The sequence below is a fragment of the Benincasa hispida genome, chromosome 1 (genome assembly GCF_009727055.1).
Source record: "Benincasa hispida cultivar B227 chromosome 1, ASM972705v1, whole genome shotgun sequence".
In the NCBI taxonomy this organism is placed as follows: domain Eukaryota; kingdom Viridiplantae; phylum Streptophyta; class Magnoliopsida; order Cucurbitales; family Cucurbitaceae; genus Benincasa; species Benincasa hispida.
Window position 1 is genome coordinate 29705531 of NC_052349.1, and position 12177 is coordinate 29717707.

General features: G+C 34.7%; 1 protein-coding gene across 2 annotated transcripts; it reads right to left on the bottom strand.

Annotated features, from left to right (window-relative positions):
• Positions 1–1219: 1219 nt before the first annotated feature.
• LOC120090123 (probable protein phosphatase 2C 76) lies at positions 1220–6748 on the bottom strand. 2 transcript variants are annotated; one of them, XM_039047641.1, is made up of 9 exons: positions 6589–6747; positions 5655–5923; positions 5332–5459; positions 4627–4725; positions 4246–4404; positions 3853–3939; positions 3263–3354; positions 1748–1822; positions 1220–1650 (listed from the first exon to the last, which is right to left on the bottom strand). In XM_039047641.1, exons 2-9 carry the CDS (start codon positions 5909–5911, stop codon positions 1486–1488), a joined length of 1062 nt encoding a protein of 353 aa, XP_038903569.1. In that variant the 5' UTR covers positions 5912–5923; positions 6589–6747; the 3' UTR covers positions 1220–1485. The 2 variants fall into 2 exon arrangements, with proteins under 2 accessions (XP_038903569.1, XP_038903577.1); XM_039047649.1 differs by lacking the exon at positions 4627–4725 and having other exon boundaries at positions 6589–6748.
• Between the last annotated feature and the right edge of the window lie 5429 nt (positions 6749–12177).

The following is a 12177-nucleotide window of genomic DNA, read 5'->3' on the forward strand; positions in this document are numbered from 1 at the left end:
TCAGTGATAGACTTGTATGGGTTTCTATCACTAATAGACGCAGATAGACTTCTATCAGCATCCATCTGTAACAATCAATGTTTATTACAACTATCTAAAAGCAACAAAACTTAAATCTAGCATCCAACTTCATGAGTAAATAAATTTCAACACCAAAACTTAATGGGTGTTTAAGAACCAAACAAAATTAACCAAAAACGATCTTACCCCTAACGACCAAAAGTCCAACGAATTCTAGTGTTGGTCGTGACAAGATAGCGACAACGAGGATTGGACCGCACGGAGCTAAGAGTTAGAGGAAGAGGGAGAGTGAATCGGGTAGCCTCACCAGCCTTTAAAAAAAAAACTAGACATTCCTTAGAAAAAAATTCATATCAAATCACAAAATAGAGCTTAACAATGATCAATACAATGTCATTCAAACAAATCTCATAAACATTTGGAAAAAAGGTCCCAATGAAACAATTAAATAATGCAAACAGTTAAAAAAAATTCAATTTTTACCCAAAGAAATTATGAGAGCAATAATAGAATCCCCTTCTAAAGACCAATTAGAAATCAAAAGTGGACCATAGTGGGAAAAGTCTTTAATGGGTCTCCAGAAGCTTGGTAGATTAACGGAAATTAGAAACTTGGTAGATTAACGGAAATTAGAAACATTTTACAAAACAACGTAGGAAAGAAATTAGACAACGTATAAAAATCTTGGTACTATATTTTTTTTTTGAGTTTAATGGGTTTTTGGTATCTTGTTTTGTTGTTCAGGGAAGGTCGGTGCAGAGAGAAAGACTGAGATTGAACCAAAAAAGAGGGTAGATAATTAAATTTTGCTATTTTGTATAAATAATTTTTCTTATTTTCTATTTTTAAAAATTCCCCTATAAAAAATAGTTATGTTAATATTTATTTACTAATTTAAATTTATTTTTTTAATGTTTTGTTTTCGTAATTTTTCCAAACGTTTCATCAATATTTTCATCAAACATTTTCGTAAAATATATTTCTATCAACATCAAAATTCTTCACCTTGAGGATACCATAATGTTAGCTGAAACAAAACTGAGGGAGTTAAAACATAACAAAAATTTATGATGTTTAGAGGAAAAAAATATTAACAAACTGAGGATACCATAATGTTAGCTGAAACAAAAATTTATGATGTTACAGTTCGTGGGTTAAAACATAACCAAAGAATAATAAGAGGGAAAAAGTAAGGAAATTGTTAGACACTCATGAAGTGGAAAAAACTAGATCAACTTGTTCTGTATCAGTTTACAGACAGACAGCATACAGATATGTGGAATGAACAGTTAAACAAGATTGGGGAAAAAGCAAATTACAAAATGCCAATGAATTAACAAATCAAAGCCAGCCCTTACACACACCTATTTGCTGCAGGTGCAGAATTAACAGGCAATATCCAAGTTTTTCTTTCTTCTCTCTCGCTCTCTAGAAAAAGAATCTACACAGTGCAATACAAAATTCTTAGATGTTTTCTCGAGTATCCACAGCAGGACCTGCATTGTCGTGATGAAACTTCACCACGATGCATGTTATATTGTCAGCACTGCCACGGGTAAAAGCTGCTTCAGTTAGCTTCCGAGCAGCTGCCTCGGGTTCATCTTCCTTCCCCGCAACTGATACTGCATCCTGCATACAGAATTTAAGTTGATGTGTGGAGATCACCATGTAGAGGACCAACGATACATGTGGTTGTTTATGAAGTGAGCATAAAGTGTGAGCATACCTCATTGCGTACCACGTCCCACAGTCCATCACTTGCGAGAACGAGCAACTCGATGTCCTTGTCTACTTCAAGATCCTGGTAAGTATGGTGGGCAAAATTTGTAAGACATGGCATGCGTGACCAACAATAAACACACCAAACTAAAACTAAAACTATATATATATATATTAATATCTGATATGTGTGTCCCTATCCAAAACTAAGCAACCTATTCAAAAGCATAGTCGTCATAATTATTATTTTTTGTGCTTCCACTTTTCTCGTTATTGTTTTGGGCTATTGAGTTCTGTTTTAGATGGTTCTCCTTCAAGTCTAGTTTTTATCATTGTTGACGTGCTTCATCCTCTTGGACTTCGGCACATCCTTGGTTTTTCGGGTCCAGTCTGCTTCTTGATTCTTATCATTTATTGATTGGCTTGTAGATTTTCTCTCTCCTTTAATGTATCTTTCTTTTTCTGGGTTCTGCTTTTATTTGTTCTTGGGTTTATCTCTCCTATACTTTTTTGATATTTCATTCATCAATGAAATGTTTCTTATAAAAAAAAGAGATCATTGTCCCAATCCAAAACTAGAAAGAAAAAATAGAAAACCAAATCCTAGAATCATGTAATCTTCATCTTCACGTCAATCCCTACAAAGTCACTCAAAAAATTACCCAGTTGATTATCTTCAACCATTCCAACGAAGAAATTCTTCGTTTATCTTCGTACTTCTCCCTCTAATCTTCTTCTTCTTTGATTGATCCAACTCCAATGTGCCACTAACCTTTTCTGTTGTATTTTATCGACTATTGAATTTCAATATCTCTGATGTTGCCTTTTGTATTGTATTTTAGTGTTCGTATTGTAGTTTGTATTATTGTCATTAACTTGACATTTTATACTTTTAAGAGGACTCATTTAGTATCTTTATATTAAATTTACATATATCTTGGATTTTTTTAATGAAAGAAAACGTATCAACGTATCTATATTCTAATTTTTTTAAAAATTAACATATCGTCATATGCTATCGTATTTGTATCTCGTATTTATGTTCGTGCTTCATAGGTAGTTGCAAAAGGAAAATCCTAGTGATGAACATTTGAAACAATAAATTTTCCAGAAAGATTCTAGAAAGTTCTATTTTTGAGTTTTAACATGTTGGGGACATTCAAACCTTTGACCTAGGGTATTATTAAGATAGGTTCTCATATTTGCAGTATCAGTTTTAGTTTGTTACTTGCTGAGCTGTCTGTAATTTCCTTGGTTGTTAGACATGTGGCTATTTATAGCGGTTCATTCATGAATGAAAGATTATGCAAGGTTAATTTCGATTGTTAATAGATATATGTCTAAATTAGTTGAACTATACTTTAGGTTGGCACACTTCTAGTAAACCGTTGTAAAAAATTTCATTCATCAAAGAGTTTCTTCTTCCATATATCCATTATTAGTCTATTCAGTTACTTGGGCTTCCCTGCAAGTTTTGGAACTAAAATAGTCGGCTGAATGATGGGGGTGTTGGAGACGATACCTGAATATCGGGATCTGCCACAACAAACTGCTTCAACATCTTGTTACCGAAAGCACGGGACATTGCTAACACTCCTCCTACCCTCCAAGTGCCTGACAACAACAGATAATACAATGTGCTTACAATACGGATTGCTGCAATGACATAGTATGAACTAGAATATGATCAAGAATTACATCTCATAAACTTCAAATACAAGAACTAAAGGCAATAAATTCTACGTAGAAGATGGTCAGAAGAAACTAAGCTCTGGAAGTTTAATTTGCTGTAAACGGTAATAGTGCTCAGGCAACCAATAAATAATTATCAAGGAAATGCATTACAAGTTCCCTGAAATCATTCTACTTCCATAGTTGTTAATACGAACAGGATATTTGGTTTTTCGTTTAGGACGTGTATTTCACCCTTTGGTACTCATGCTTTCCATTAGTATGTGAATCATTCTTATTAGAGAGCGTAAACGTGATAGTGTAACTCTGAGTCCCTAATTTATCTATTTCAAGTTAGTACTGACATTTGCCAATACACAAGATAACCAACAGGGATAGCAGTTCTTAACATCATTAGCAAAACCATTATTAAAATCTTACCAGCCCACATGACAACACCCCCAGCATTTTCAATTCTCCTCCGCTCGTCAGTTCTGTTTGGTTTATGGTCCTCGGAAAGAGGGATTGCTGCCCAGCAGAATGAAAATAAGTTTCAAGTTTCTGTTTGAAAAATAAGCATAAAGGCACTGACCAAGCATAGGAAACAAAGCTCGTAGTTAAATATCATAATCATCATAAACGTTATGATCTGTTTAACTCTAATCATCTTTATCATTAACTTTTACAAGAGACTCATGCTCGAGTCTTGACTTTCTACCTTATGTTATTATTATTATTAAAACTAAAAAGCATAGAAAACAAGAATAGTAAACAAATAAAATTGTCAAATCGTGCTTTTTCTTTTGCACGAAAAACACAAGTAAACAAATATACCTTCACCCGCCTTTGATATAATAGTACGCGAATCTCCAACATTGGCAACATAGAGATGATTGCCAACTAGCAAAGCTGTTGAAGCAGTCGAGCCATCGTCCCTTAAAGTATCCTTTTCTGAATTTAAAAAGTCAGCATCTGTCTGTTGATATGTTTCACCTGGGAATTGATAGAAGAGACTTTTGGTGTGAGTACAAAATTAATAGGACTCAAACGTCATATTTTTTTTTTTTTCCAATAGAAAACAGTTATGTGAACAAAGAACGTGAAACTTAAAGATACAGTTAAAACTTGTGGGAAGCTAAAATACAATCATCATATAAACCTAATGATTTTATCTTCATAAACAAACGAAAAAGGCAGAAGGGAAATGAAACAAACTGATAGCTAATTTGGTATCCATAAAAAATTTTGGGTGCTTCATCAGATTCTCAAAGAGATGGTCCTTCAAAAACTCTGCAGCTCGGGATCCACCGTGACCTACAACCACATGTAAAGAAGTAAGTATTTCTGCTATTTGTAATATCAGTAAGATATCCATGGTGGCTTCTATAATTTGAAAGATTAGCAATAACATCAACTATGGATTAAAAAATATAATCTCTAATAATGATTGAATTCAAGCGTCAAAATTAATTAAAATGTATGGCTTGGGCAAATAAAGTTGAAACCTAGGATCGTTTGGCAAAGTGAGGAATTTCAAAGTTTTTGATCTTCAACCAGGGCTGTTTGATAGCTATTTCATATATTTTTCTAGCTTCAATACCTACTTTTTAAAAATATTTTCTTAAACCAAACCAAAACTTGAAAATTAAAAATGAAGTTTCTAAAAACTTGATTTAGTCTTTAAACTTTGGCTAAGAATTCAAATGTTTTTAGAGGTTGAAAAGCACACCAAAAATTGGTGAGGAAACAAGCATAATCTTCAAAAATAGAAAAGAAAAAGCAAAATGGATATCAAATGGGACCCAAGTGAAACTTAACACCTAAATTTGTAACAACATATCACTTAGAAACTGGATAGATTAAAATTTACTAATAACGGTGTCACATCATGCCACTGCAAGAATGGTGGAAGAATCTAACCATCAAAGATGCCAAAAAGGCAGACGGTTTGACCATTGACCTTCGACATTTTAATATCAAAGAAATCTTCCATGGTTGCCCTCTTTCCTCTGAAACTCGAATACCCCCAACTAAGTTTCCCATCTTCACTGCATATCAAACCAAAGATAATAAGTTTAGTGCATATCTCATTGGAATCCATAGGTTAATAGACTAGGTGCAATAACAAGATCAAAGCATTGTGTTCTTGTCATCTTGTCATCTTCATAAGAACAGAATAACAATTCAGCCACATAACTTTAAATAAATAAAAGTAAGCTTTATTTAGACGAATCCATTCAGACCTTTTCCACCCTCCACTGGTATAGCCACCATCTTCATCTTTCTCTGGATGCTTATCAACAACCGGTCCACGGTTTTCCGATGCACCCGTATCTACCATCATCATGAGACTTGTTCTATATTCACGCTTCCAGGTATGAACAGATCCAAGATTGGAAGGCAAACTCCTCCAGATATTGTTGATTTGGACCCTTCTATTGATTATTCCTATATGTCCAGCCTGAGCAATCGCATTCCTTATATTGTAGCTGCATACCATCTAAGCCAACAGCTGCACAATCACATCATTACAGTAATCAAACCATGCAGACCTCATGAAAGATTCAAAAACAGTAACAAAGAAGAGAAGCAGCAAAAATAAATCCTCGCATCATAAACAATTCAACATTCAAAACTTTGATTTCTCTTGCAGGTTCTTGATATCAAAATGATACCAAGATCTAAAGAGAAGGGCAAAAACCAAAAAGAGAAAAAAGAAAAAAACAAAACAAAATATGACAAAAGAACAAAACAAGACTTTCACTCTGATGATCTCCAATCAAACGCTAAAGTAACACCCTTCAATCCGATATGATCAACCCAAGTAAGACCTTCCCAAAACTAAGTCTAAGCTCGATATAACGACATGGGTCGGTCAAAATGATCAAATCCGTTCTATTCATCCACTACCCTTTATTTACAGAAGCTACCTGGATGGCTAAACATAAACAAAATCCAGAAAAATGGGGTGGGGGGGTGGTTATAATGCAGATAATCGTGAGAAAAGAATCAGTCTCGGACAGATCGAAACAGATTGTGTGAAGAAGAATGGGAATTTCCGGGGAAAATCAGAAATGTTTGAGGTGGGGGATCAAAAGAGATGATGAGGAGCATAAAAACGATGATCCTATCTGGGAAATTGGGAATGAAAACAGGGGATCGGATGAATATACTTACTCAGGGTAGAAAATGGAAGAATCGGGACAGAATAGAGTGCCACAGGAAAGAAAAAGGGGATAAACAAGAGAGAGGGAGAGAAATATGGAGAAAGAGAGAGAAAAATGGTGGCTTTTCCTTTTCGAAGCATTGGCACCGAAGAGGAGAAGCCAGGTGGCAACATGGTGCCTCGCTTGCGTCCACTGAATAACGTTTTCTTTTCCTTTTCTTTAACTATTATTTTCATGGTTTCACTTTTTTTTTCTTCAACTTATTATTATTATTTTTTAGTTTAGTTGAACTATATTAAAGTTATAGAAAGGGTTAGGGTTGGCAATGGGGCCGACGCGGAGTGGGAGGACATCTTCCGTGTTTGATAGTACGGGGTTCCATCTCAAAACCAATTGACAATGAGAGGAGTAACTCATTTATCTTATAAAGTCCCCTTGGATTTTCCAATGTGGGATTCTCAACATGCCCCGGTGCCTCTTTTGGGTTCACCAATGTTGATCGGATCACAATTTCTTCTTATTGGACCGACATCACCGTTTGGGGCTTAATGGGCTCTGATACCAAGTTACAGAAAGTATGGGGTTCCATCTCAAAACCAATTGGCAAGTGAGAAGAGTAATCCATCTCAAAAGCAGGGACGGGGGTGGGGATTCCTCGTCAGGGAACCGGGGTCCCTACGGGGCCCCATTCCCCGCAGGGGAATCCCCTACTAATTTTTTTGCGTGGATTTCCCATTTTTAATTTAAAATTTTATTTAAAATTTGATTAAAATTTAGCTTGACTTTTGGCTTAGATTTTGAATTTAGATATTTAATATTGGCTCCACAACACTATAAATCTATATATTATAAACATACATATAAATAAGTTATTTTATATTTATAAAATATTAAGAATATAAATATATCAAATCAGGGTCGGGATTAATCGGGGTTGGGGTTGGGGTTGGGGTCGGGGTCAGGGTCAGGGCGGGGATACTAACCCCGTCTCGGACGAGAACCCTAAAAAATTTCCCCGGTTTGACCACATCCCCGGTCAAACTGGGGATTCCCCACCCCGACCAAGACAGGAAATCCCTGGCAAACCAGAGAGGTCAAATTGGAGACTTTTTACTAGTCCCCAATCAGGGACGAGGAGGGTATCCCCACCCCGACCCTGATTAGGATTTTTTATTATATATATTTTGATTATAATTCACATAATAATTATTATATTTAATTAAAAAAATATGAGAAATGAAAAGAAAAAAAACCTAAACCACCAAAGCGCAAGCCCAAATCTAAAACCCTAATATGAAATCTCTTCTCTTCCATTTTAGTTTCATCCTCATCTCTTTCACAGTTTCACTCCCAAGTTCCACTCCCACACCCATTCTCCCTGTACTCAATGGCTGCTACCTTTTCAACATTTCTTCTCTACTTAATGACCACTACCACCCACCACGAGTCATCGATGCCGGTATCATCGACATAGGTTCCCCCGCCAAGTTTAGATGTTGTTGTTGTTGAGTCAAGCTACTGCCAGGTATTGTTCTTCTTCTTCTTTTTCCTTTCCTTCTTCTGATTTGTACCAATAAGTAGCCACTTTTCACTTTCTTTTATATATGAATTTTTAAAAATTAGTTTTTCGACCTATACTCTAATTTTTTAGTTTTGCTCTTTCTGTTTTATTCCCTATCTAAAAGATGTAAGAAGATTATTGCAAACCAAATCACATAAGAGCTTAGAAAATTTTTATTTTCTATATTTAAACATATAAACAAGAATGAATCTCACTGAGATTTTTTTTTTTTTTTTTTTAAAAAAAGCAAGGAAATCAAGGATGGGCTTCCGAGGGGACTCGTTTCATCGATGGGAAATGTTGTCCCTGTCTCTGCCTTCAATTGATAAGGACGGGGGTAGGAATGAGGTAAATAACCCTAACGAGGATGGGGATGGAGAATCCTCTCTCGTCCCGACACGACCCCGTTGCCAACCCTAGTTATAGAATGAAATAAATTAATAAATAATTTGATAACGTGTCAAAAAAATGAGTAAAGTAATAGGTACTAAAGTAATACTATACATATATTATTAAATTTATATTCGAGGTTCGAAATACTAATATTGATGGAAATATCGATGTCCCAATTTTATGAAAATATCGATATTGATGGAAATTTGGAAATCGTTATAATTAGTTAATGAAACTTTGATTGTGTCTTAATTAGACTATAATGGACCACTTTAAATCACAATTTCTGTAGAATAAGACAACACCTAGATATCTATTATAAATATTTGTATAAATGTTGGTACGAGAGCAGAAAATTTAAAAAATGGAAAATAATTACAAGATAATATAAAGTTTAGGAATATTTCAAGGTGAAATGATGTGAAAATTATGAAACTTTTGGATGGATAAAGAAAAAAAAAACTTAGGTCATGTTTACCCCATTGAAAATAGATCAATAGAAATTAAAAAAAAAAGGCCTCATTTGATTACTTTTGGTGTTTTTACTTGTGTTCTGCATTTGTATTGACACATGGGCCTTACATCTAAATTTATAATGAAGTAACACAATCTGATTGATAAATAAAGAGTACTCAATCCTATTGCACCTGAGAATTACATCATATTGTTACTGGTACCACTATAGTTACAGTTCTAGCTACCATAATTGTTACTGTTACAGTTGAAAATTTATCAATTTTGACATCTTTACTATTATCGTTATTGTTATCATTACTGCTTGTGTAAACTCCTGAACTTGTTTTTACTAGTTAATTAAGTTTAAATTTTCTTAGTTATGTGTTAAAGATGTGTATTAACATTAATGCAAAAATAAGCTAAGTATGTTTAATGAATGAGGCGTTCGTAATGTTAAGAGAAGGAAAATTTTCTAAGTATTAAGAGTATATGTGCTCGGGTTGTAAGCACGATCGATGCATAGAGAGTTTGAGAAGGTTAAATAATGGCAAGTTGGAAAAGGGTAGGAAAAATATGTTGTGTGAATGTTGAGCTCTCAGGTGAGGTAGAAAGAAGTTAACACTTAGAGAGAGAGTAGAGGACTCCATGCGTTGGAGTTATGGGATGCCATGCAGCCAGCTCGTTGAACTATGCTACCAGAGGTCAAAGAAAGGGACGTTATGGCTAAGTACAACAATGCAGTATGAGGGAAGTATGTGACCAACCTCGTATGCCAATGTTGAGGGCTAGGTTGATAAACAAGGCAGTAGTAGATCATGCGTTGAAGGTGTCACTCAGAGGATATGACGATGGGTAGAAGTATGCATCAATTAAGAAAAGTATTAAGTGGCTGCAAGGCCATGCAGTGAAGTTAAGTTGAGGAGTTCACCTTAATTAACTGGTAAGTAAGCTAGGTGGCAATCTTAGAGACGTCAATTAAAAGATAAGTATGTCAGATGGCATTAATTAAGTTGGAATGCCATGCAAGCCTAAGTATAAATTAACATGATGAAGAAGGAAAATGGTTTGCTAAAATTTTTCTTGCTTGAGAGAAGAAGTGTTGCTGCCATCTAAAGACTTAGAAAGTGAGAAAGTTCTCGGCAAGCTTGAAGGAAAATTGGAGGATTCCAATCAACTCAAAGGGAGCAATGCTCAATTTCTAAGGTAAGTGAAAGTTAAGATGTTTATGAGCAAATTTGTTGAAGGGAGTTTAGCTAAATGAATGTTGAGATTAAAGTATGAAATCTAAATGATTGAATCTGAAATAGTGTTATGGATGAATAAGCAGGCAGCTGCATAGAGAGAACAAGCAAGCAGTTGACCAATTGATGATATGCGTTGACGCATATGTAGACAAAGATTTCACAACTAAGGCACTTTGAATAAGTCACATAGTAGACATTCATTGCATAGGTAAGAAGGTGTTTTAGTGCTTACCCTAGCACCTTGAGGAAGGATTTCTAATTCTCAGTCAAATTATAAGGTAAGATGGCTAAGGATAACTGATGCGGTAAAGATGGTTTATAGTGCGTCAAACTTAGCTGTGATGCGATGGATTACTAGTATGTGATGAAGTTAAGTTTATGCATTAAGCTCAAACAGGAGCTAATTATGCTCACCAAAGGACCTTTCTTTATTTCAGGGCAGATGCAAATAGGAAAGGTTTACAGACCCCTTAGATAAGTAGCTTAAGACAATGAGTGACTAGTTTTCAAAATATTTTCTAAATGTTTTACTTATGAATGTTCAATGCATAGTTGCTCTTACTTCAATGTTCAGTACATGCTTTTAGTAATGAAAATTGAGTTAAGCTTTTATACGAAATCCCCATGCGTTTTACTTGAGTTTTCATGCTATGATTTAGTATTCAAATGAGTTATCCATTGATTCCTGTAAGTTTGAAAGTATGCTAATTAATAATGTTATCATGTGTGATGGTATGAAAACCTACTCCTAAGCTTTGATATCGAAGGTATGGTAAGGTGTCCAGTTATATATCGATCCTTGCTACAAAAGGTATGGTAAGGTAAACAGGATCCTATTCAATTCTACGTGCATGTAAGACTTATGTTATTGATGTTGATGAGATCAAGCAAAAGGGTTATCTCTCAACTAAGGTTAGTAGGAATTGAGCAAAAAGGGTCTTCCACTTGTTCAGGCAAGGGAGTATAGGAATTCTACATGATATATTGATGAGTTTCAAACCAGTGTTTTCATGTTATGTTTTCTTTATTTCCTAAATGATATTTCTGAACCCTGGTATGTTAATGAGAATGTTTTGTTATTCAACTGTTTATACTATGAGTTATGAAAGCATGTTTTCTTAAAAGATGTCACTCACTGGGTTTCCCAACTCACTCTTTTTATTGTTTCCCTTCTCAGGGACCAGTCAACATCTCGAGGCCTAGCAGTTTTGCCAGTTAGTCACTTCTCAAAACTTCAGAGAATTTGAAGCTTAGGTGGCTCATCATGTTTTGTTAATCTAGTCTTTATGTTCATGTTATGGGAAATAGGGTAGAATTTATGTCGGGCAGTTATTGTAGTAAGGCTTAGTTTTCTGGAAGTGTTATGTATGTGAAGTTGATATTTTGATTAGTAGTAAAATGTATGCCTCGAGCTGTTGCTGAGAATTGTGTGTTAAATTTTAGAGAGTTTAAACTGCTAATCAGGTTTAACAGGTGTTAAGGACACATGTTTACAGGAGTATGTTGACAGTAGTTATCATAAAAGGGTTGGCAACTACTGTCTTTACATCTCTTTTTAGACTAAGAGGATAATTTGGGGAGAGGTGTAACAGCTTCACCTATAGAGGCAGAGGTAGAGGTAACGGTAATAGTACATTTGATAAATTTCATAATTTTAAGTAAATGCGATCAAAATTAATCCAATTATGTTTGTGATTCAAGCTCATTACAATTGATCCATCACTGAAATTTCATTACGATTACACAAATTTTCATTACGATTCAGTAAACGTGGCCTTACATCAATTCAATTTTGAGGTGAGATGAAGTGAAAATTTGATGAAAAAAGTTTAAATGAGATTAAAACAAAATATGTTATTTTTTGTGGTTTTTTTTCAAATTCAATTTCTTAAGAAATGAAAGTTTTAGATTGAAAATAAAGCTAAAACCTAAGAAAAGTTTGAAA